This window comes from Schistocerca serialis, chromosome 1 (genome assembly GCF_023864345.2).
Source record: "Schistocerca serialis cubense isolate TAMUIC-IGC-003099 chromosome 1, iqSchSeri2.2, whole genome shotgun sequence".
In the NCBI taxonomy this organism is placed as follows: Eukaryota; Metazoa; Arthropoda; class Insecta; order Orthoptera; family Acrididae; genus Schistocerca; species Schistocerca serialis.
Window position 1 is genome coordinate 549,492,830 of NC_064638.1, and position 27,648 is coordinate 549,520,477.

Sequence of the window (27,648 nt, forward strand, 5' to 3'; positions counted from 1 at the left end):
CGGCCACGTAGCACTACTGAGAGGGATGACCATCGTGTTTAGTATAGGGCTCTGGTGCATCGTACTGCATCTGCAGCAGCAGTTTTCAGCAACAGTTGGCATAACAGTGACACAACGGTTACAAATCGGTTAATTCAAGGGCAGCTGCGAGAGAGACACACTGCAGCCTGTTGTAGAGTTGTATGCCACTGAGGGCTACGGTGTGGACGAAGCCTCTTCGTCGTTTCTAGGTCCCCAGTTCATATATATATATATATATATATATATATATATATATATATATATATATATATATATATATTGCTTAAATATATATGTATAAGCAACGTAGTGTGCACTGTATTATTTGGTATATTTTGCAGCCAAACATAGTGTGCAGCCGCTGACGTGCATACACACACACCGATCTCATTCGCACATATGGAGCGTGTCATCATGGAGCGAAAGGCTGACTTTCAGCCACAATACAGTATATACCTCATGGCACAGCGACCAATAGATTCCTTCTCGCACCATATGCAGAAATGCATCACCACCACGTAGACACTCCTTGTAGTCCTCAGTTATCATAGGCTGTGAACCCATCCGCTACGCACCCATAGAATGCCTATGGGTGGCACCTGCGTCTATGTGGTGTGGATAGATTTTGGATCTGAGCACCATACATTCCACAGTTTGCGAGCTATTCGCCTCGTCATTCATCAGGCTGATAACCATTTTCTTCTGAGGTGCTATGCGGTAACCATTACAGTATTTTACAAATTGTAAGGTGCTGCTGACTATAAGAAGCACCTTCATTTTATGTAACTTTTTAAAAAATATTATTTTTACCTTTTTTATTATTAGACTGCAAATTTGACTAAAATAAATTCTTAGTCTATAAAACCGAACCGACATCTGAAGTCCCTGAAAATCGTCATCCAAAATTTCTTCTTCTTCTTCTTCTTCCTCTTCGTCTTCATCGTTGTCCTCTTGATACATAAGATAGTCTTCGCTACCATCGAGAGCTTGGCTTATGACGCGCTTCTTGAAAGATGTGACAATAATGTCTTATTTCACTGTAGACCACGACTTCTTTATCCACCGACACACTTGTTGAATGTAAGTCGTTTTAAAGCTCCCTTCTCTCCGAAATTCTGATAATACGTAATTTCATACCAGCCTCGTCCACTCAGCCCTTGTCATGAAGGTGAACAACACCACCTGGCAATATTAAAGAAGGTTTTGGCATTGTTTTGCCGTTGAAAATGGACATTGGATTAAGTTAAGTACAACATGAAAGGACAACAGTGTAGTGCCTTTTTTCATGTCCACTTGCCTTTTAGTTCCAGTTTTAGCACCTTTCATGGCAACAGTTCTGCTACTCGGCACTTCAAATGTTGTTGAATAATACAGCAGCTGAAAGATAATATTTTCTCTTCATTCTGTTACGGCATTCTCTCAGATATTTTTGATTTGGTTCGTATGCTAAGTCCATGACGCTTCACATCGCGAAACCTGTAGCACCAACCAACTCCACCCTTAAAGTCTGTTAAGTTTCTCTTTTGTGCTGGCTTACGAGCTTGTATTTGAATCATTTTCTGTATTAATTCCACTGCTGTTTTGACGGTGTCCTTGATTCCATTTCAGTACGTCATCTTCTAGTTTTGGCCATTTGCAATCAGTACTCTATTTAGTCTTCCTCAATTTTTTCAGCTCTTCTTTATTAGGCTGTCAATTATGAATGGTTTAGTCTGTTGGTGGTGGGCCGAAATGCTCTGTTTCCATGTTCTTCTGAATATGAAATTACTTTCAACTTACAGTTTTTTCGATTACGAAGCTAGCTACTAACAAAAATGTTGTACTGTTGCCGATAACACAAATCACGTTTAGTTCGAGTTTACTGCCATGGCTCAAATGGCTCTGAGCACTATGGGACTTAACATCTGAGGTCATCAGTCCCCTAGAACTTAGAACTACTTAAACCTAACTAACCTAAGGACATCACACACATCTATGCCGAAGGCAGGATTCGAACCTGCGACAGTAGCGGTCGCGCGGTTCCAAACTGAAGCGCCTAGAACCGCTCGGCCACATCGGTCGGCAGTTCACTGCCATCCTAGGCTGCAACGACACATCGTAGGATAGACAGCATTCTGGGTTTGTGATGATGGGGTGGGCTGTTAGCAAGTTTATGAAACCCCGCAACTCATGTTCATCGCATCGGTGCACTGCTGCTACCAGCTGAATCGAATGTTGGCAGACAGAGATAGGTTTCCCGCGGCATCGCATATGTGACCATTTTTAATCCTGGCAGGGATTTTAAATCAAACACTGGACACTTTTACATTGATTTCGAGTATAAGACGCACCTGACTTACAAGGGCAACTTTTCGAAGAAAAGTTTTATCTGTTTACAGGCAGCGTTCTTCATTTACAAAGGCGACACAATGAAACAACTGCTCGAGCTGCTGTCAGACACCAGGAGGCTCTACCGTAACGACAAAATTAACGAGGTCGTCCGGAGCTCTTACGAAAAGCAGTCACACCGATTGTATCAATACATGCAGGTATGACTCACAAATGCGAAGCAAATGCACCAGTAAAATCTAAGAAAAATGCTATTGTTTTATATGGTGTGAAACAAGTGGAGCTTTTCAGTCAACGAAATTTGTTAAGGTGAAGAATATCTACCACGGTGGAAACTGCATGGAACTGAATAGCACCAGCTGACATAAATACAATAATTGCTTTTATTCTCAAGAGGTCTCTGCAAAGCGCAAAGGAGATTTGGCACAATCCTTTAAAAGAGAAATTCAAGTTAATTTAATACAGTCTAATCACAGCAATCTGAACCAACAAGCAGCTGAAATTAAATAAATAAATAATTTAGGGATCTTGATTATTAAGTATACAGCTTGAACTAAAAAATTACAATTAACAAATTAGTGTTAAAATTAATGAAAGTAACTCACTTTAATTATAACCTTAAACACTTGGCTGCTACCAAGATTGCTAGACAGGTTTCAGAAGAAATAACAATACATTGTCAGCTACTCTGTAGCAATCAACACACCAAGTAATCCCAGCTCCGTACAGGTGGTGCTTGTGCCTTACAAGTTACGAAGGGCACTGGCGCCAATGAGTCACTTGAATACAACATGCAGAAATGCAAGTTACATGCGTGCCACACGCTTGAGTACATAATAAATATAGGCACTAAAGTACATTAAAACATGAAATATGTGCCAAGAATAGTTACTAATTAAGCTTGTCTTGGCCGTACACTTGCTGTAATAATTCCAATGAACAAATACTGCCAGTTTATGTAACATCAATGCCTATTTGGCTCGTACTTTACGTTAACAAGCTTCTTGAAATTAACGAGAATACAAACTGGTTTCACCATAAGAAGATCGACGTGAAACGATGTTCAACAGAAATACTTCCAATATTCCCAAAGCGAATGTACAATGAAAACGTGTCTCCGACACAACAACATGTACTGACTCATATCAACACACGAAGGCTGGACATATCCAACACCGCTCATGCTGCACAGACGAGATGGCCGTAAATCACCAGTGAATATGCCTCAGAAACCTGCAGCCACGTTTAAATCTTGTCTGTCAGAAATATTCAGTGCAATCGACGCTACACGCTGCCGGACGAAAGTACTCAATAACACTGGTCCTCAAGGTGCACGACAACTCGACATGTAGGCGGTAGAACCAGTTCACTGTAATGCATGGCCCCCCAGCACTCTTGCACACCAGGCAGTGTAAGGGACAAGACCAGGTGAGCAAGATTCCCTCTCTCTGCCTCTGCCGTGTGGAGTAAACACCCTCCCCTTTATTTTCATGTGCCTGCTATCGGCTCGTGGCGAACACCACTGCGGAGCGATGCAGCAACACGGTCTCTGACTGCTTTAATCAGATGTCGGCAGGAGCTGGCGCACGTTTCAAAATTTTACAATATAGGTTAAATAATATCGATATCAGGTATGTCTCAAGTCTTATTTCCATCTGTTTCAGATCAGAGCTGATATATAATATTTCTTCCTATGTCACATTGTATCTTTCTCAGACATATACATACACCAAATGGGTTTTTGCAGGTAGCGTTTTGGTTAGCAATCGTTTTTCTGGTCTCCTCACCACTACTTGCTAATGCTTTCATCAGTTCCGACGATGGTTCGCCCGAATCACACCGCCTGTTCCCTATGCCCATCTGGTTTCCAGGAAACTTTTATCTGTCACCCACATACGAAATATTGTATGGTGTTCAATCTTTCAGCGTGCTAGTAGCCGCTCAGTCTTCGTTTTGCATAGACAGTTTCTTCGTCCATGCGATGCTTATGGTTGCTGCTGAGCTGCAAGTTCTGAATGAGAACATCGCACTTCTGCAGAAAGTAAAAGTGAAGGATGAACAACACGAAGATCAAGAGTGGAGAATTAACATTAAAGAAAATGCAGAACTGACCTTTCAAAGAAAAGGAGATTCGACTAACATCACTACGTCAGAGGACGTGTCAGATGAAGAGATGTGTCTACTGTTGGTGAAGAACATTCAGCATCATCAGGTAATAATCAGGTAAGCAATAATGGATTTTGGATACTTCAAATACATTTTTTTTTCATTCATTCACACGTTCAGATACCACCTTTGCACTTAATCTCGGAATTATGCTGTAAAGTTAGAAAACTATATCTGATACAGCTTTTATAAATCATCCGTCAGGATAAGGTGCTCTATTGATCTGCAGAGCAAATTTCAGTTGTCGTCATGGGTCGTATCGCTATCGGCCGTTGACTGAAACTTCAGTACATTCATCACTAAATCTGTAAATTGTAAACACACATAAAGGACTTCAGAAGGACGGAAAGTTAAACAACTTTGTTAAGGTCTGATTTCCTCCATCCCAATGTTTCTCTCGATGCCGTAACCCAAAGTGTAAGTCTAATCGCTATTTTTCGTGCGATGCATACCGCCATCTACGATTGTGAACTCGTTTTCACATTTCTGTTGCGGAAGCACAGAATTGTGGTATAATTGTACTACATGCATGCATGTCCGAAGAAACACGCTCTGCTCCGACCACAGCCGTTATGAAATTATTCGCAGTTGTGAATATGGACAACAATCAGCTATATAACTGAACGAAGACAATAAAGACGTGTGCCGGGTAGGGACTCGAAACCGGATTTCTTGCTTGTCGCTAGGGGTCGCCTTACCATTTGGCTACCCGTGCACGACTGACGGCCAGACCTAAACTTCTGTACGTACTCTACCATGTGTCTGCAATCTCTACTCGTACATCCATTATGTATATTTCTGTACAGGGAAGACATTTTACTTGAAAGTCGTTTGCCCGGTGTCGAGCATGTCCGAAGGAACATAGCATCGTAATTCGGAACACAAAGTCACTGCAGTACCGTATTTATCCGCCGACACCGCCAAGAGACATTCAAGCAAAATGTTTCTGCTCTACGTGAATATATATCACGGGTGAACGATTGCAGGTGGTTGACACATTGACAACATGTGGAAGTGTGAGTCTGGCCCGTGCCCTCAGTCGCCCTTCAGACGCTACACGCCCCCGACCCACGGCGAGCCGAGTAGCGCTCCGCACAAGTGTTTGCTTATTCGCTTCTGTGTGGTATTGCGATCGTTATTCTGACTTAGAACTCTGACTACACGCGGCATTCTCTTACCGCCAGGCGATCATGAAACTCATGTTCCAAAAATCTTAAGCGCGTCCGAAGGCTTATGAAATCGGGTGTTGATGGACGACATGCATGTCCATCTCCAGGAACTGATAGGCATCCACCTGTCTATAATTTCCAGTACAGTCTGCTTCAAGATGAAGAATGAAGAGGCTTGTGTCAGTCTAATGGACGTTTCACCAAGGGCTAGTGCTTTCGCCTTGCTGACGGTAGCGTCAGCACGGCAACCTAGGACCACGCTAGTATGTGTGTGAACACTGTGCGCTCACGTTCTTAATGGCGTCTGACATGTGCGTATCGAACTACGCAAACACAAGCCGTGGTACTCGTCCATCTGCAGTTGTTGAGCCATCACTATTTATTAAGGACAACCGAGGACATGTTCCGGCTATGGACAGGAAGGCCAGTCGGAGCTGACTGCCTACAGTGCCACCTTGCCCGGGTGCCACGCGTGGAACCGGTGCAGACAGAGTCGATGACCGCGTTACTGCTTAAGTAAGTGGCCAATGCACATAGACGCCGCGCCCATGCTGCAGCCTCACGCAAACACGAGCTCAGCCGTCGACAACAAAAGACACCCTTGAAGGACACGGCGCTCTCCACCACCACAACTGTCTTCATACCAGGGGCATCAATTCCAGACATCGGTCTCACGACCGTAAGTTATGACCCCAGCCCCTTGCCGGCGGTGGACACGCGATCCTGGAAACAATAGTCGCTGAAGTGTCATACGAAACGTCTCCTGTCAACAGATGAGGTGGAGAAAGGAGCAAGCTGCCAACACCGTCTCTGACTTGCCTCTGCCAACAGACTCTACCAGTACAGCACCAAGACAGGCATCCACCGGACTTGTTGCTTGGAGAGTGCCCTCAAATGTATTCTTAGGAATTCTGTTGCTTTCCGTTCTAGCCATATGCCCAGGCCATTGCAGTCTCCTACCTTTTAATTTATGGACGATAGTCGATTGCTTCACTGCCTGACAAATTTCAGTGTTCTGGAATTCATTTGTGGTTTGTAACATCTTGTGTAATCGCACACACAGCTCCAATGCTTAACGTAAATCGCTAAACTCATAATTACAATTATGTGCAACAAATCTAGGATCTTGCTAAATCATTCTGAAAGGAAAACAATGGGATACTGTCACCGCCCGTCCATCGACTGGTCTGTTTAAATTGATTTGCACACTGTGTCTCTTAAGAACATAACGAAGGTACCCGAAATCTTTCAGACTGTACGTCACTTCACTATGCATCAGGACATAGTACAATAACGTTCCGAGATATATGGAGCTTTTCACATGGTATCATAAACCTGAAGTCTCTCATCCTCTAACTGAACGTTTGAGCTCAGAAATATTCCATCTACGCGAAAAGTGCAACACCAAATGAACCAAAACAAAATGCCCACGTGCTTAATAGCATGTCGATGCGTCAATGGGATGCAATCCACAGCGATTCTGCCTGGCTGATAGGTTTCAGGAGTTATGTCGCCCTACATGTTTATACATACGTCACGAAATTCTGGTAAATGGTTCAAATGGCTCTGAGCACTATGGGACTTAACTTCTGAGGTCATCAGTCTCCTAGAACTTAGAACTACATAAACCTAAGTAACTTAAGGACATCACACACATCCATGCCCGAGGCAGGATTCGAACCTGCGACCGTAGCGGTCGCGCGGTTCCTGACTGTAGCGCCTAGAACCGCTCGGCCACCCCGGCCGGCTGGTAAATTATGGTCTCCCGTTTGTGGACGTGCCGATGGCACCCAACAGCATGGCAATTGTGTTACAGCGTGTTCACAGCAGGTGAAGTTTGTGGCTAAGACATCAGTGTTATTTCACTGTCTTGCTCCCTAAAACCATTGTAACACCATTCTGGTCTTCTGACTCGTATGGTTATACTGGTGGAAGATGTAACGCATGGGTGCAGGTAGTCCATATCGTCCACGTAGTTACCAGCAGTGATATTGCCATCAGTCACTACCTCAGGATCCATGGAAGCCTAGATGAGTATCTTCCATAGAAAAAGTTCAGGTCTCCGCCTGATTACGGGGCAATCTGTGCAGAGTGCTGCCTGCACCTACTTCAGTATCAACTCACCCGTCAGGCGCCAATACGGTGGTATGACCACCATTTCGCAACAAGCTCTGTTTCAACAATCCAGGACGCCACATCATCATTACGACAGGATCACTAACTGATATCTGCACGAGGCGCATAAAAACAGAATCTGCTCAGCCAGCTAAGTCCAACGAATTGTTGACTGCTGTAAAGTGAGCGACACAAAAGGTGTGCAAACCAAAGCTGTCATCAGCTGAAATGAACTTGAGTCTGGGTGAAAACCCTCAGAATTTTAGGATCCGTGGAATCTACGGCGCCGTTAGAGGCGGACCTGTCAGTTTTCATGAACCGTCGTGTATTGCGATGTCAGAAGAGAATCAGTAACCGCAGAATGTATCTGTGAAGAGCGCCCATGACATGTTACAAGGACAAGTTATTGAATGTCACTTGAGTAACAAATCCATCTGGGACATTTCAACCCTCTAAAGCCCGACTGTCGCTGATGTGACTGTAAAATGGAAACGTGAAAGAACATTTGCAGCTAAACCAAGATCAGGCAGACTGCATGTCTGCTCGTCATACGCTACACGTTTCAGTATTCATTTCCAAGCTGCGCGTGGGGTGGTGCGAAGAACGATGGCGCTGGGAAGTCGATGACTGAAAACAAGTGATGTGGAGCGATTAACCGCGCTACACCCTATGGCAATCTGGATTTGGTGAAGGCTTGAATAATGCTACCTCCCACCATGTATAATGTCAACAGTAGAGGTGGCGTGCTTTTCATGGTTGGAATGTGTCTTCCTTATTGCGTAGAAGGGAAAGATGAATGCGGTAGGACATTAACAGTGTTTGCAGCAGTTTGTACTCCCTATATTATGGAAACAATGCGGAGATGATGACTCTATCAGTTTGATAAAGTAGCATTTATGAATCAGTGGTTTGTGGACAATATTATTCCTAAAATAGTCAAACCTGCTCGGAGTCCCGACGTAAAACCGACGGAACAGCTTGGGGAGAGTTAGTACGTCGACTTCATTCCCGTCGTTCAGAATTACTATTTTCTGTGCTTTGGCTCTTAAGGAAGAATGAGCTGCTGTTCTTCGACACGTGTTTAGACACCTCATTATAAGTGTCCTCGGCAGAGTCTAAGTCGCAATAAAGAAGACTGGTAAACACACCTCATATTAATGTCTACTAACAGATGTCTTCGTACTTTTGTTGAGATAGTACATATTCTTCGCTAACCGTTGCACAGTCATGGCGGAGGGTACGTCATGTCAATGTTATTGGTTCTCATCCCTTGATAGGAACCCTTACATCGAAATCTTCAATGGCATCGCGAAATTTTGACCTTAAAACCGAAATAAGTATAAGGAGCAGACGATCCTCAAAATGTAGAAGTTATTTGCCATGAACTGTTTTATATTGACATAGTTTAAGACCCAAAATTATTTTACTCAAATCGACGCAGGTTGTGGCTGCCTACGACTTATCTTGTTAAACACCTGTGCAGTGTAAATGTCAAGGCCAAAGACAGTCTTGACTCCTACGGAGCATGAGACTTAACAACCTGTATACTACTTCGTTCTGAAGGAACCTCATACCTCAGTGTAGCAGTGGGAAGGCTAGTTTCATAGACACCTCCGGCGAAGTAACAGTTTAGAGACGAGTTCAACAGCATTAAGCATGCATATAGGTTGTAACACGGTGGATGCAACAATGACGTCCTATATCAGAATTTCCAAGACTCTTGAATAAGGAACATGAACAATAAAAGTAGATGCTTAGAACTAAAGACAGTTCTAGGTGTCCTCACTGAATTATAGACATATTAGGAAACTTTTTACCTTAAATTTTGTTAATCTTTAAGTGGGATGCCTTCATATAAGCAAGGTTTGTAAAACAATAACAAGAGCTACCAACTGCAACAATACGCATATCTCAAGTGTTTTAAAATTTAACATAATCGTTAACGATGCCAGTTTTTCAGACTGATAAATAAACTGTGAGGAGAACGGTCATTCAGAAGATATGTAGGGAATTCATAGACTTCAGAGACGGCCCGGCAATGTAGTTGATTTCACTGATATATAAAGTGCTGCACTTGTCGACTTTTTAAACTTTTTTTTGCAATCTTCTGTCCTGTCCTATGACGGAAGTTTTAATCAGTTGGCTGTAATCCGTTTCGCCAGTTTTATTACTTTAAACACCAACAGATATAGATACTGACTCATCACCATAGAGTCTGACGTATCACAACAATAATTTATATCCAATTACTCTTTAGGTGCAGAAAGTATTGACAAAGCACATTCTCTTCCTTGTAGTTCGCTTATAAATCTACAGTACGGCCTGGAAATTGAAAAGTACACTGCTCATTAATGCATATATTATAGATACTCCGCTAGAAATAGTGGCTTTGGGCTCTTGGATGACTTAGTCTTGTTATTCGCGTAACAACTGCGACTGATACCCTGCCGTTTACATCGAAGTCTTAACTTCTTGATAAACATATCTTCATTCGAAACATATACTTTTTGGGACTAAAATAATCAATTCAGATATCTGAACTAGGAAGAAGATGACTTAATTTCGTGTGGAGACAGATATGGTACTGAGATTACTAGCAAAAAAAGATTATACCCCTATTTTACAATAGAAAATGTCCTCACATAAAACTATAATCACAGTTGTGTGGGCTATACAATATCTTTTTAAACAAATGTTAGCCAATGAAATATCAATATAAAGAATTTCTGTACGGTGTAAATTACAGCATTTACACACCTAAAATATCTGTGTTATTTACCAAAAATACGTAAGCAGACACAAGACGTTTATGTCAATTTCATGTCTACGAATTAGATGTCTATCAAAAACACATATAACGTTATTGACAATACTAGTGTAACAAACAGTATTTACACGTCAAAAATGTTTTTATTAATTATCAAAAATACCTAAGCCTTATCAGAAGTTCACAATGTTTATGTCGTAGTTATTTCCACGTTGAAAGACAGATATGTGAAGATAATGGCAACACTCACAATGTTTCCACATCCAAAATGTCTTTTAAAAAACATGCTACACCACTGATGTAAGTTACAGTAAAAGCTGCAGTGGACAACGACCAGCCTTCGATGTTTCTACCACACATAGTACAAGACTCAGTGGAGCATCCAGCATTTTGTGTTGATGTTCAATAGCTGCTCAAAATACATGTTAGCTAAAGTAATGTGTCAGCTACGGGAAGAGTGAAATTACTGTGCTTCTTATGAGTTAAGATACACTTGACGCCCAAAATATGATGTAGACGCTCAAATTAAGTGCCAAAATTGTTTCTATTATTGTTCTATAATAGTAGAAATGAAGGTGATGAAGTCCCATACTCCGTAACAGAGCGTAGGGGACGATGCGGGAGACCCGCACCGCCGTACTACACAACGTCCTGGTGGAGGTGGTTTGCCATTGCCTTCCTCCGACCGAGATGGTGATGAATGATGATGATGAAGACGACACAACAACACCCAGTCATCTTGAGCCAGGTGAATATCCCTGACTCCGCCGGGAATCGAAACCGGGACTCCGTGCTCAGGAAGCGGGAACGCTACCGCGGGACCACGAGCTGCGGGCGTAACACTAGTAAGACATGTGGCTACAAATAACACCCTAAGTAGGTGCTGCTGTAATAGCTGACACTTTCGATTAGGCCGCGACATGTACTAGTTGGAGCTACGGTGCCAAGTTTCTCTAAAAGAACTTTGTAAAGTCCATAGCCAACTAGTACATAACGCCATGTTCATCGACTAACGTCAAATTTTCTGACACTTTAACACAGTAAAACGTACTAAAAAGGGAGTGTTTGGGTGATATTTTTAATGTGTTGTACCACTTACATACCATACTTTCGTAATATGCAGCTAAACTTCGAATTTCGCAAATACGATGTATAAACAACGATTACTTCAAAATGATTATGGACAATATTCCTCACAGATTTCCGATCATGAACGAAAATTATACCTTTGCATACAAACCTGAATGTAGAGAACTACAACAAATAAACTACAAACACAGAATCTAGGAAAATGCATTAGTTTATTCCCTACATAATCGGGTGGACGCTTGCTTAACTCCTCTCTTCGAAAGCTGTTCTTATTTCTTCTACATAGGCCATAGCTCCAAACATGCGATTTAAAGAGTGTGTTTTGCTACTACAATTCCACAGTAAAGTCGTGGTACCTCCTTTATTAATCCAAATCAAAATGCTTCGTTGCAATCAACCTTTTATGAGATACAATATGTACTCATTAATTGAAGTATCGTTCATCAAATCTGACTGTAGTCTTTCGAGCACCATAACACTCGCAAAAACAATGCACTGTTAATTGTTACCATGTTTTTTCAGTTCAAGTAATCGACCAATTCAAAATTAAACTTAAGGTGATTGACCTATACGTGTTCTCTGGCGGAATGGCAGTAGTAGGCTGGATATAAACGTTTCATGAAACAAAGTTGAGCTACAAGTCATCTTTACTTAAATGAAATAACCACTCATAGAGCACATATGTTGTTTGCAAGAAGACTAGTATGAGATCCCCTAGATAGTGTCTTACTTTAGTGGTTGCTAATTAAGTCTGCCAGTCAGGTCGTAACAATAAATTAAATCTTTAGTCAACCCTTGCAGGTCAATTTTAATAAGTCAGGTTGTAATTATAGAGACATTAGTGTGCGTATAATCTCTATTTGTATCAGATTTGCTTCTTAATCATTAAAACATTACTTATTAATACTAAAATTTATGCGTTTTGGAAACAAATCTTCTCTGTTGTAGGTCAAGGATAAGTAGTCTTTTCTCATCTCTTGCCCATACTCCCAGTCCGTATGGATTGACGACCTGTCACTTGTAGAGTGGGGTACTACCGCCCCACAAAGCTACCACAGCATGTCTCATTTATTACGGTATAAAACACGGCCTGGAATGCCGCATCAGGGCTAGACTCCTTCAAAGTGTGTCAAGCTCCTTCTTCATTTATCTTCCTAAACGTCTTTTGTCTCGTGGTTGATATTGTCTGTTTTAATAATTCTTGCATCTGGCTTACGGTTACTGTGTTCTTTCCGTGCAACTGATTTTGTTTTAACATGCCAGTTATGTTTCGAATATTATATTCAGCTCACATACCACCTTTTCTCTTTTTATTCTTTTTATCCATTACAGTGTATCTAGTTACGTATCTAAGGAAGTTCATTTGAGATGTTTCTATTCTCTTTCCATCTCTCTTCTTCAGAGTCCAGTTTCCACATTCATGGAGCAGAGCAGGTTTGACGATAACAGCGTAGAATGTGAGTATCGTATCTCTGTGGATTCTCATTCACAACATTCTGTGGATACTTCCACATAGATGTAAAATAGATCTAACCTATTTTGTATTTCCAAATTTGCGCAGTACATAATATCTCACGCTAGATATTTAAATGTATTAACTTGTTTTATGGTCTACTTTTCAGTTTAGATCTTAACTTGCAAGAGCTGTTGTCCTAAAATTACCACTGGTTTTGTCTTCGTAATTCTGTTTGTATTTATATTTGTATTTTGTTATTCATAAGCAAACCCTCTGCAGTTCGTAGAAGATACGTTTCCTCTGTTTCTTAAAATTCTTCAAAGTTTGTTACGATCTGCGTTATCAAATGTCTTTTCGCAGTCAATGAAAGCAAGAAAGATGGCAAATTGAATTCACAAATGTTTCTGTTACTAGCGTCATAATGCAGATATAGTCGAAACACGACCTTCCTTTGTGAAATCCTTCTACTTACCTGGCAGTGTGGTACACTGATGTGTAGCACAAGTGTGAGGGAATGGAGAGGTACAGATGGCGCACCACACGCCCCCTGTGTCAGCTGCAGTTGTGTAGGAGACCTTCGGAGAAGTAGTTGTGCAAGAGACCTGCGTAAAATGCAACGTCGTCGTGAACTCATGCCGTTAGAACGGGTTAAGGCCGTCAGTTCCCGACGGATGGGAATTTTGATTTCGACCTCACATGTTCAGCGAAGTCCAGGGTGTATAGTGAATGGCTGATTGAGGGTGTCACAGTCAAAAACAGACGAACTAGGCCGTCGAGCTATCTTCAGTGATCCGATGTCACCATCCGAGATAGATCGTCAGTAGTTACAGAAGGCCGGGAATGCAACAAATCACGGCTCGATCTAACACAGGACGTGCTATACACGTAGGTTCCATGTGGTATGAAAGCCAGCGCCGCACACGGCGAGGTCATCGGACTTGGATTTGCCGCCAATGAGCAGAATGGACGCTGAAACAATGGCACAAAGTGATACGATCGGACGAATAACGATTTCAACTGCACCACATCGATGAGATGCACCGTGAGTGGCGCAGACCACATGTATCGATGGATCCCACCTGCCACAGTCTATGGTCCAAGGCGGTGGTGTCTCTGTTATGGTCTGAAGTACATTTTTCTGGTATGGACTGGGTCCCCTAGTTGTTACGGAAGCCACTATGAATGGTCCACGGTATGTTGAGCTGCTCGGGAACCATCTCCACCCATTTTTAGCCGTCCAACACGCTGACATTTCAGCGGTGTAGCAGATAATAATGCGCCGCCCCATCGCTCCCACGTCTCCCGGGGATAGTTCCAGGAACATGCAAGGGAGGTTCAAAAACTGAGATGGCCACCCTGGAGCCCATATTTGAACCCCAGCCAGCATACATGGGATGTCATGGAATCTAGAGTCGTGCCATGGATCCTGCGCCCACGAACAGACCAGAACCGGCTGCCGTTCTGCAAGCAATTTGGTGTCAGCTGCTTCCAGAGGAGGACCAGGGACTTGTAGACTCACTTCCACGGCGTCTCACTGCAGATCACATCGCCAGAGGAGGCCGCTCGCAATATTAGGTCCCTATCCAATGACATTTGCTAAGTCAGTGTAGTATTAACGCTTGGTGACAGCCGGTTTGTTATATTTGTAGTGTCTAGTTTATAACATGAGTATAGAAGGTTAATAGTTCTGTAGGTTTAATAATCATGTCTGTTTCCATTCTTATAAATTGAACATATCTGGGGATATCCAATTCTTCAGGCATATAACCATTCTGCCAGCACATATTCGTAAAACCGAGTATTCTTATTCTTGCAACATCTGGTGCATACGTGAAGAATTCTGTATTTGCTTTTCATACAGGAGTGAGTTTCGCTATTCTTGCTAGACGTTGTTGCATCGTTAGTTGATAAATCTACATTCCAATCTGCTTCAGATAGAACCATTCGCGTATCCCGCACATCTGTCAATCCTAATTTCCTTTATTTAAATGCTTCATTGTTTTATTCTTTGTCTTGCCTTCCTCTTACATCATGTTCAGTATCTGTTATGTATCAGGATCGATAAAAAAAATTGCATTTGAAGGCTATTCATTCCTGATTCGGTATGCCAACCGGACAAAGTCGTCCTGAGTATTGAGACAATAATCCAACCGAAACACCACTCTAAGATACCGGCTTGGCAAAACACAGTGTTTTAGCTGCGTGAAGAAATATGTAACTGCCTGTAGCATTTCGTAATCCGACAGAAATCGTCAACACTTCAACCCCTTTATTAAAGAACAGAAGATGTGATCCAGAATGAGATTTTCACTCTGCAGCGGAGTGTGCGCTGATATGAAACTTCCTGGCAGATTAAAACTGTGTGCCCGACCGAGACTCGAACTCGGGACCTTTGCCTTTCGTGGGCAAGTGCTCTGCCATCTGAGCTACCGAAGCACGACTCACGCCCGGTACTCACAGCTTTACTTTTGCCAGTACCTCGTCTCCTACCTTCCAAACTTTACAGAAGCTCTCCTGCGAACCTTGCAGAACTAGCACTCCTGAAAGAAAGTTTTCATCTGCCCGGAAGTTTCATATCAGCGCACACTCCGCTGCAGAGTGAAAATCTCATTCTGGAAACATCCCCCAGGCTGTGGCTAAGCCATGTCTCCGCAATATCCTTTCTTTCAGGAGCGCTAGTTCTGCAAGGTTCGCAGGAGAGCTTCTGTAAAGTTTGAAAGGTAGGATACGAGGTACTGGCAGAAGTAAAGCTGTGAGTACCGGGCGTGAGTCGCGCTTCGGTAGGTCAGATGGTGGAGCACTTGCCCGCGAAAGGCAAAGGTCCCGAGGTCGAGTCTCGGTCGGGCACACAGTTTTAATCTGCCAGGAAGTTTCATAGAAGATGTGATATTCGTATGGGGTGCTATCAGGACTACAGGGTGTTTACTTTAAATGAAGACACTGATATATCTTGAAAACTACACATCTAAAAAAAAGTTATAATTTCAGTTTCTTTGTGTCGGAGGGGGTTACACATTGATTCGCCACCCTACCCTGTGCGTGGGATGGGTGGGGTGGGGTGGAGGGGAACTTTGAATTCTATTATGGGAACGCTCGGTTTTTATTGTAGCAGATTACGATACTACGGCAGAAACTATATGCATCTCGTCTGAAGCATTTTCTTCGTTTCGTCACAGATGGCACTGTAACCGGAGGAACAGAAATTGGCGCACAATCAAGTTTTACGACATGGTACTCAATGGCTCTTGAGCATCCAATGGCACATGGGACCCCACCTCCTTGCTGCGAAGGTAGAACCAAGGCCATGTAGCAAACTACGACGTATCGTAACAGGCAGTATACTGCAAGTGGGTCTCACGTATCGTGGAGAGATAGAACAGATAGCGGCTCTAAACGTTACAGTGTTTATTGCTTGCATACCTACCTATCAATAAGAGAACACAGGTGCAAGTGGGCGATGAATGTGGCAACAACAGATGAAATACTTTCAATGATCTTCATTTACGGAGATTGTAGGAGAAATACTAAGGTTGCTATTGCCTTGTATGCCAAGCGTTTTCCAGCGAAATTTCGCTCCCTTTCGTTCTTCTACAAGGTTGTGAACGCCTTTATGCCTGATGGCAGCACACAGACCGGCAAAAGGAAACGAACCAGGCGTGTTACACAATAAGCTAATGAAATATCTGTACTAGTGGCAGTGGAAATAACCCACGGATAAGCGACCGGGAATTACATCACAATTCCGGTATGCCCGTAGATAGTATTTTCACAATACTGCATCGTCGTAAGTATGATTCATACAATGTGTCACTGCATCAAGAACTTCATGGTGGCGATTTTCATACCTAGGTAGTGTTCTGAGTGGGCACGTTAATAAATGCAGACGACCAGCACGTTCTTTGTCGAGAAACTGTTTTCCGATTAATCTACGTTCACAAACCGTGGTAGCGGTAATCGGCATAGCATTCGTTATTGGAGTGCAGATAATCCCCAAGGACCATCAACGTCCTTGGTCGATTCACATGAGAAACAAACTCATTGGTTGTATGTTATCGCCGGTACGTTGAATGGACTCAAATATCGAACGTTTTTGGAATAGGAACTACGGGTACTACTGCAGGATGAGGGCTGCCCAGCGCATTACGCAGTTGAAGCACGGAAGATACTACACCCTGTTTACACTGTCGGTGGATTGGCAGAGGTGGCCCTGTTAATTGGGCCGCTAGGTCATCGGATTTGACATCACTGGATTACATCCTGTGGGGATATTTAAGAGATATGGTGTACCAGCAATTGCTAACAGGCCGTGAAGACGTAGTCGACCGTATCATAAACGTCGGTGCTGACATTCCCGCAGATATGCTTCTGTCCTGTGTATGGTCATTTGAAAAGCGGGTATCTAAGTGTAAAGGGGTTGGAAGTGCTGCATTTGAACATTTACTCTGATTGTAAAAGTAGAGTAGCCTTCGACTCGAGTCACGACCACTGTGGCGCATCGAGTGTAGTCTCCTATTCGATATGTTGGAAGAATACAACGTTGCCAATGGGGTTTCCAATTAGAAGTACTGGCTTGTCCCACCCTCACAGCATGGAAGTAGGGTCAAACACGTGCCACTGGATATTCAAGGGCCATTGGAAAGCTTGTTTTAAATTACGATCGTGTACACATTTCTACGCCTATTACAGCGTCATCTCTGGCGAGACGAAGAAAATGTGCTTCAGACAAAACATATGCAGATTTTGCCGTCGAATCGCAAAGTACAATAAAAATCGGGGATTCCAGCTGAAGATTTCAAAGTTGCCCCTCGCCACCCACATGCAGGGTAGGATTGTGGGTCGAGTGTGGTGTCATTGGGTTTCGCCCTCCGAGACAAACGTATTTGAGATATTTCAAAGTCTTCCGTTAAAATAAACATCGTGTATATGGTGGGTGCTCGAGTGTCTGCCACTTGGCTCTTCAAGTTGAGGCTAGCTTCCAAGATCGATCGGTACCTTGTGTCGAATTGTGAGCGGCATGAATTTTGCTCCTTAGTCAGCCAATGAAAGAATAACAGCGCTTTGTTTCTGTCTGGACACATTTGATAGTAACTTCGCCATGCAATTTCGAACATGGCTGTTTTCATCAACCGTATGCTCGTTTCAGTATAAGATTAAACAGCCAACCAGTTGCACATAAACGTTAGGTACATTGACCTAGGTTTCGCCACCTACTAGAGGTGTCTTCAACAGAATGAACAGTTGCTAAACCCTATAAAATAATACGTAGAAAATTGGGTAAGACAAAACCACATTAACGAAGACGACAATTTTATGGACGCACAAAGGTTACCTATGTAAAATTACATTGCTAAAAAGCAATAGTCATAACTCCAAAGTAAAACAAAACGTTGTAGCCTTTGTCACGTACACCCAGCTGGGAACCACATCAGATTTATCGGCCCAGTGGCTTACATTGCTGCCACGAATACCGTACGCCTATCAGCCGCGGACAGTAGCACATGCCCATTTGAAACATTATAACAAAAATAATTGAAAGAAACAATAATCAACTTAAAAAAAAAATACGACGAAAGCTTAATGTCTATCTGAAATTACACGGTAGTCACGCAGATTAAGTACAATAGAGCCCTGTGTTAGGCTTACAGAAAAGCACTGCTGCCTAAAGTGATCACTTTAGCGTCAGCTTCAACTTTGCAGATCTTCTAACGTGGGATCATAGCCATTATTAACTGCAATATTTTTTATTATGCTCGTATCTTCATTAAGCCTGTCAGGTGACAAAGGTATAGAGACTGCACCATGAATGTCTGAAAGAAAAAATGCTTTGTCGTGGGAATGAGGATGCTCTGAACTAGCGGTCACAATTTGATTGGTATTAGTCGCGTTTCGAAAAACACTGAAAGGAAGTCTGTCGTTGCCAATAGTAATACCACGACCAGCAGCTGAAAAATTATTCAAGAATTGCTCTTCCATCGAATTAATGAAAATATCGGCCGAGATGCCAGCCAGTGGGTTATCCACTGCCTGGCAGTCATGCTAATGGCATAATTACTGACAACAAAATAGTTGTATTTTACTACTACTGATAGCAAACAAATTAGGTCAGTTATTTGCTCATCAGAAATATCTTTTTTAAACGTAGGTGAGTTTTTTTGACTATGTCAATGGTTGTTTGAACAGGTACGTTAATATATAGGTTTCTGAAGTCTAATGAAAACAATTTAGTATCCTGGTTGCACTACAGATCTGTGATTTTGCTGACTAAATTTTGATTGTCGATGACAGAACAATAATTTCGAAAAACAAAGGATTTTTTTATTTCATCCTGAAGAAACCTTGTTAACTTATGATATGCCCTGTTCATACTGTTTACAGTTCGACGTATCGGATGATGACTTTTATGTACTTTAAACCAGGAACGCAATTTAGGGGTCTGTGGATTATATTAAAGCTGCTTTTTTTTTAATGATTTGAGCACATGCGTAGCGCTGTTATCGGCTAGCCTAATTTCTTTTTGTGTCATGACTTTTGGATCCTCTTCTAGTTCCGAAACATTATTCTCCTCAAAAAATTGTAGTGTTTTAGACACGTATTCGTTTTGAGCAATGATTCCACCATTCCCTTAATCAGACTGTGTTATAAGGCATTGTTTTCTTTTAGGTTGACTTTAATATTTTTTAATCAATTTCTTATCACAAACACATTGGCAGGAATTATTAGCTGCAAGTTTCGCAAAAGCACTACATAGATCATGAGCTTCTCTCGTTTGTCGAGAAGACTCTACTTTGACGCTGTCAAGGCGTATTTTAAGATTTACAATAATATTTTCTACTACATTTTATCTGACAGGTTAGGAACTACATTGTGTTTAAGTCCTTTTTCCAACAAGGCAGTCTATTCTACTGTAAAATCTATTTCAGTCTTATTCAGAATTCTGTTGAAAAATCAGTGCTCATACCTCTGAAACCTGTAAAGAAGCCTGTTTTTATTTAAAAACAGGCTTCTTTACAGGTGAAATGCTCTTAAGATTAGCTAGTTCATTCTCATTACTTTTTCCAGTACAATTTCTCAGTTATCTACATTTCTTAACTTATGTAGTTACAATTTTTGAAAGGAACAATTCCATGGTCCCCTTGCAGTGGGTCATACAGGCCACATTGATGAAATAACTTACTTAATATCAGTTTTAAATTATGAACTTTATACACATTTCATAGACACGAAATAAGGATAGCCATAGTTTCAACTACCCACTTTTAAATGCTTTTCATTATAGTGATTCCAAGAGTTTGTGTAATTGCTATGCTTTCATTTACCCTCAGTTGCCTACTTTTTCAAAATCAGCCAAGCATAAGTGGGTACAAATTTTATTTTGCAGAAAAAAATTTGCTATCTTTCTGACAGTGACAACTTCTACTGTCACACAGTGGAGACTACCTGACCAATGAAATAGCTCCATGCACAGTAGTTTTTAACATTTAAATTCAATACATATTCGGTAACATGGGGCATTTTTTGCACTGTCGCAACTACCTCCACTAAACTGCAACAAACTGCCCCATGTGTCCGCAGCTACAGATCATCATCAACTGAACGTGTAGCAAATTGCCTCATATGTCACCAGTTACAGATAAAATTGCAAGAAATTACCCCTTATGTCTCCAATTACAGATAAACATCAGTCGAAATTGTAACACATTGCCCCAAACAATGAACTTGTATATTCCATTGCGCATAGGCAACTAACTAAACTGTATCAAACTGGACAGTATTTTATAAAGGAGTTTAAGCACATTATTTTTCAGTTGTTGAATAATACCATGTGTCCAGAGTTGGTTAGTTTGGAGGCAGGGACCAAACAGTGAGGTCATTGCTCCCACCAGATTAGGGAAGGATGGGGAAGGAAATTGGCCATGCCTTTTCAAAGAAACCATCCTGGCATTTGGCTGAAACAATTAAGGAAATCAAGGAAAACCTAAACGACGATGGCCAGACGCAAGTTTGAATTCGCATCCTCCCAAATATGAGTCTAGTTTGCTAACCACTGCGCTACCTCGTTCGGTGCATGCAGGGTAATAGTAATCATAATCATCAGTGTAATGGCAGTCACCATGTCAACTAACCCCAACTACCCTCAATAGAATCTGTGATGTTCTTACATTAATAATTGTGTTATTGGGATAGAGGAAATCACAATGTCAGCTGACCCTAAACCCCCAAAAGCACCCACTAAGCATTCTGGCTAATGATTGTCACAATGACAGGGATAATGCCAGTCATCAAATCATTTGGTACCTATTTCAACAATAGCATGCACTAGGGCTTGGGGTAATGGCAATCACGATGTCATGATTTTGATAGTAGCCACCATCTGTTTGTAGGATGGTGATAACCATGACCAGGTAATAGAAATCACCTTGTCAACTGACCCTTATTAGTCCCAGTAATATTCACATTTATGCTATCAAAGATCATCATCCAATCAACTTAAGAAAAATTGCTTTTGAATATGCTGCTTATCTGTAATTTGAGATGCACAACACAATTTGATACAATTTCATTTGATGCTTATCTGAAACTTGAAATGTATGGAACAATGTGTTATAATTTCGCTTGATCCTTATCAGTAACTGGAGTTGTATGCGACCATTTATAACAATGCGTTTCAGGCTTATCTGTAACAGTTCACATTATCGTCATTAGCAGAAGGTGAAAAAGTTCTGTACTGCAACATAAAATATTTGCCATAGCCTGGATTTGTTATAATGTTTGGATCATTTTGAAAGACTGAAAGAAAGTGTTTAGGTGAAATAATGACAACAATCGTTTTTCATCAGTTTGATTGTGTATTAAATTCATGTTCATTATGTTACTTCATCATAGGACATTTAATTTCTGTTGTGTGACAGTGACAGTGACAGTGTACCATAATCTATAAGTTGGATCACTAGTTGCTCTTGTGTTTTTACTTTTATAGAACAAAGTATTATGTATTTTAGTAAATGTTTGGTTTTTATAAAGCATGGTACAAAGATCGAACAATTTTCTTTGACAAGAGCACTTATCGTATAAGATTAGCATCGTCATGAGTATTTTGTAAAGGCAAAGAACAAAGTTTTACCTATTTTTATAAATAATACAACTTCTGGTTTCTATGAAGTGTAGTACTATGATCAAAATTCTCTCGGTGCAAAGTGCAGCTTCACTGTAAATAAGATCAGGAGATAAAAGCGTTATGTATTTTCTTCCAACTATAAAAGAAATCACCCTTCAACTGCAGGTGATGTTCATATTTGCATTCAGTTCTTTTCGCTGTTTCCCATGGTGCCTGCTGTATTCATGTCAGATATAGTTCGTTTTCTGTTTGTACAGTGAAAGTAGCTAATTTTCCGTCGAATCTTTCTCTGTTGCTCTGGAACACGGGAAGTCGCTATTTTTCTGTGTAATCTTTTCTGTTGCTTTGGAACATCTTGAATCACATTTCACATGTTTTCAAGTCTCGCCCACACTCTTACACATATCTCTTCACTTCCAAACAATGTTGCAACCGTTTTTCAGGAGCTTGTGCGATAATCTTACTTCAACAAAAAATTATCACTACATGTCTCCTGTGTTTATAACATTGAAGGAAATTATCGGATTTCTCAGATTATGTATGTCGAATGACAACTAAAAATCACTTATGAATTCCGTTCTTTTTTTTGCATTTATTTCATGTAATTTATAAAGAAGTATCGAGAAAAATTGTCAGTGACTTTATACAGGGACGCTGGAAAAAGCGCCTGCTGTTGGAGGGTTAAGGCACAGCAGTAGTGTCGCTAGCGCTTTGTACTATTTTACAAGAAATGTTTACGTATTCTTGATAAATAATACAGACAACTCTAATTTGGTGCAAATATCGAATTTTCGTTTGTGGTCAGATATCTGTGTGGAATATTGTCCATCATTGCCTTTTTATCATTGATGTAAGCAGGATTTTTGTGTCATATGGGATGTATTTCGAAGTGAAACCTGTATACTACAAAAATATGCAGTTTAGTGATACAACAAACTGACGGTTTCATCATAATACACAAATTTTAGTACGGTTTGTTCCGGTAAATTGTCATAAAATGTGACTTCAGTGTGTAAATGCAGTATTATTCAGTAGTTGATTATGGACGTGTGTAAACTCATTTAGACTGGCTTGGCACTATAGTTTCGATAAGCTGTTGCAGCCTTCCTTGAAAGTTAGTGTTTTTGTACACCAGTGGAACATGACAACAGGTCGGTTCAAGATCAAAACTAATAAGAAAAGCCAATAAACCATATTCATTTTGTTTTTTATGTATTTTTGTCTGCCCCCTACAGTGGTTCTTGGTAAGTTCGTTTTTGTACCACCAGTGACTGTCAAATAATACTGCATTGCATGTTTAGCATGTAATTTTTGCCATGTGTATTCTTTACTGTTACAAAAGAATAATACAGACATTTCCACTTGAAAAAGGCATTGTGGCACAGAATTTGAGGCGCCACTGTCATGTTTAAGGTGCCAGGTCTAGCTTAGCCTGGAAGTAGTACAGTAATAGCACTTTTCCAGTTATTTTATTTAACATATGTAGTCTGGAGTCGTAGAATAATAACACAAATAATTCAGAAGCGGAAAAAATTTAATTTGGCGCTGTATTGTGCCTCGCACTGGGTGTGGTAAAAAGGTCAAAATTTGTTCATTTTGCAGTTCACTTTAACCTGTAAGTTACTTCAGAGGTATCACACAATTATATTTCACCATACATATTGAATTTCGAAATAATATTAGTTACACAAGTGTTGGCAATATACTTACATATTTTTCGTTAGACAGTGAAATAACATTGATTTAAACATTATGCTGATGAAACCTGATAAATAATACAGACGTTTTAAAGCTAAAAATACTGCAAATTGAAAAGTAATACAGACATTTTACATGTGAAAAAACCGTAAGTTACACCAGTACTGTCAATATTTTAATTTGTTTGTAAAAGTCATACACTCCTTTCTTTTACTTTCGTGCATGGGGTTAATTTACAAAATTCAGGTTGATTGGATGCTTTTGAACGTTGCTGAGATGGCAGCTCAGAGGGTAAATACTGACTGGCTGTTTTGCTTTAAAGGCTGATAAAATACTGGGCTGTGACTGGGAGATATAAATGTGTGTGTGTGTGTGTGTGTGTGTGTGTGTGTGTGTGTGTGTGTGGTCCCTCTGACTTACGTGTGGCGTGGATTTGGAGAGAGAATTGACATGATGACATCACGGAATGGGGCATGACTTGTGATATCATGGGTACACCAAAATATACGTGCACCGTATGCATATATGAAGCCAGAAGTGGACCAGATAGTACACTGCAATGCTGCTGATGATAATTAGCAAACATGAATCCATTGCGTGTTCAGTAAGTTGGTATGTGGATCACAGCACATTACCCAAAATCAGGTAGTTTTAATCGGTATAACATGAGTATGGTGCTTGAATAGTCTATAGTCATCCATATTCTCCGTAATATCTGTTTAATCAGTTATCAGCTACAGTTATGAGTACGAAGATAAGTCATGCAAACTTGTGAACGTTAATCTACACTTATGTGCAGTTTAATTGTACCATTTACAAACTGCATGCAGGGAATGTAGTCAGGGTTCATATTCGCAGTTAACTTGACTGGCAAATGACTAGTATTCGGCACGCGTAAGAACTTTCGTCTAAAGTGTAGTGGTCACCCCGTCCTCTTAAGTGCAAAATGTAAAAACCGATTTCCGTTTACCTTTCCTGCACTGCTAAATGCTAAATGTTTCAATAAATATCACGTAAGAAATATTCGTTCGGTATAACTGTGGGTGAAATTATAGATCCTGCACTTTTTCATCTCCGACTGTAGCTTTCAGTTTGGCCTGAAATATGTCGACATCTTAATTAACTTAGCTTGTGAGCGATGGTGAGGTGTTTGGAAGAAACGACAGTCAATAAATTGCACACATGCTATTGCAGCCATCACTGTTGTAGCCTTTAGTAGTAGGACGTTCATTGTTTATAGCACACTGTCACATCACATATGTATAGAAACTAACATACCAAGCTCTCTTTTTTATTTCATTGTGTGTAAAATTCATTGCATCTGACGGTAGCAGAAATGTAACTCCTGTGTTTGTATTAATACAGAATGAAGCTATTTCAAATATTGTTACAGGTCTGTACTCCTCTTGCAGAACATAATGAGCGAGTCAATTTCAATCCTCCTTTTCGTCAATATGGTTGATCTGTGTGCCTGCATATTTGTGAGTGCTGTGGTGAGTAACTTTCATAATTTTTGTTACTAGGTATTTCTCGGTCATCAGTGGCTGTTAATATAGTTAAGCGATACTTTTCCGCTGCATCTCCGTCACGCGTTGACTGCTCGCTATTGTGCAACGAAAGGACACCAAATAACGAGATGAATTAACCTCTTCCAAGAAATCTACTTAAGTTAAAAGTTATAATTCGTCGACTACAACATCAAGTAATGTGCAAGCGGATTATATAAAATGGATAGTCGATTTTTCATTCGATCTTAAGCAGTTTGGTAAGAACTTAGCAGTGAGGAAGCTTATAAAACCTTCGTTCGACCGATATTTGAGTATCGCTCGTCAATGTAGGACCGCTACCACAGAGCTTTGGTAGAATAAATACAGAATATCCCAAAAACCACCACTCCCTGTTACAGGTTCGTTTACTTAGCGCGGAAACGTCACGAAATGCTTACCCAACACCACTGGCAGACACTACATGGGAGGCAATGTGCATTACGTTGTGGTCTATTTTTGAAATTCTGTTGGCGTACTTTCCAAGAACAGTTAATCGAATGTTTCCTATGATGCAAATCACAGTAGTGTAATGTTAAGACATCCTGTTAAAGTAGCCACATTCGATAGAGGTTGATTTCAGAAAGTGTTACTCACCGTTTGGTGTTAATTAAGGAACGACGACAACTAGGGGATTTGCTTAAGCGTAACGTTGAGTAATGGAGTTCATGCGCAAATGCGTGATAGCTTACACTGAATCCTAGCAATATAATTCGCATTCCAGATATCTGACAGGAGCCAGCATAGGCAACTCTTGTGTAGTTGACTGTGCAGTGAAAGACAACGCATCATGAATGGAAACATCCATCATCGTTCTGTATTAAGGTTTTTACTGGCTCATGGTAGCCTGAACTAATCATTGTGTAGTGATCGTAATGGATTTTGTTTAACCTCCTTCATTCTAAACTCATGAGAGCTGGACGGGTTGTTGAAAGTTAAAGGAAAAAGGAAAATATTCGCTTGTGAAATTCCTGTAGCAAGCTCAAAACTATTTTTCAGTTGTTTTCTACATATGTGGTTGTCACTGAATCTTACTTTCGCTGAAATGAATTGGTTTTGGACAGGACTGTAACTGCAAGTATCTTTGGTTAGTAGCTGAGGTTATCTAAAAGCTCATTCCAGCGATCAAGTTACTCTTTCGTCGAACTTCGCACTGATCATGCTGTTATACGTCAATGTAAGCACCATATCAATAACGTTTATCGTTATTATTCTTATTCATATGACGCAGTTCATAGTAAAATAACGAAACTTAATTTTATACTCTATTCAGTTACTCACGTGATGAATTTGCTCACAGTGGTTCTTTGCGTAACATAATTAAATGTATTACTGTCGATTCACTTAAAAAGTAATTAAAATATTACTAATAATTTACTGAGTCATAGCATCATTATCAGAAACTATCTAAAAATTTCGACAGGTTTATGTACATCACACCTTGTAAACATTTAGTGCAGAAAACTAATCTCATATTTCCAAAATGTCAACCTAAACTCTATGTTTCTGATAGCTGATTATGTTATCATTAGGTCCTACAACAGAGATTACTGCCATTGGCTATATTTTGTAACTTACTAAGGCATTTGATTGTGTGAACGATGATTCATCCATACAAAAGTTACATTAGTATAGAATAGGAAGGAAATGATTTTCACCTTATCAGAATCAGAAAAAAGTAAAACGTGTCATCTTGTTGTTCCCATAGTATTACGAGAGATATTTCTTTGACATTCGTTTTATCTGTGTAAGACCATGGTCTAGGGCGTAATTCACTGCCTAAAGTTTTTTCACTTTAACTGCAAAAAGTGTTTTACATTATTTTAGTATCAACATTAGCACTGTAGAACAATGTAGTCTTGTCGTTTCACTGCATTCCAGTGAAACAAAATATAAATCTTGAACAGTTTCCTACAGTGAATGACTCTGTTGTGTTGTTGTGATCTTCGTCTGAAGACTGGTTCTGCACAGTGCTCCATACCACTCTATCCAATGAAAACCTATAAATCTCCACGTATCTGCTGGGTCCGACACCCATTCATACCTTCTTACTCTATTTCTCTCTTGGACTCACACTACAGTTCTCCCCCCCCCCCCCCACACACACACACACATTTAAATCCAATAGTGTTTCTTGATTTCTTGGTGTCTCAGAATGTGTCCGACCAACCCATCCCTTC

At 40.7% G+C, this 27,648-nt stretch overlaps 1 protein-coding gene across 1 annotated transcript in view; it reads left to right on the forward strand.

Moving 5' to 3' along the window:
• Positions 1 to 27,648, forward strand: part of LOC126414230 (uncharacterized) — a 171,171-nt gene that overhangs the window by 135,210 nt on the left and 8,313 nt on the right. The window contains exons 4-5 of the mRNA XM_050083332.1: positions 4,388 to 4,572; positions 25,318 to 25,417. Of these exons, the coding sequence (XP_049939289.1) occupies positions 4,388 to 4,572; positions 25,318 to 25,417 (285 nt within the window). The remainder of the gene's footprint in view (positions 1 to 4,387; positions 4,573 to 25,317; positions 25,418 to 27,648) is intronic.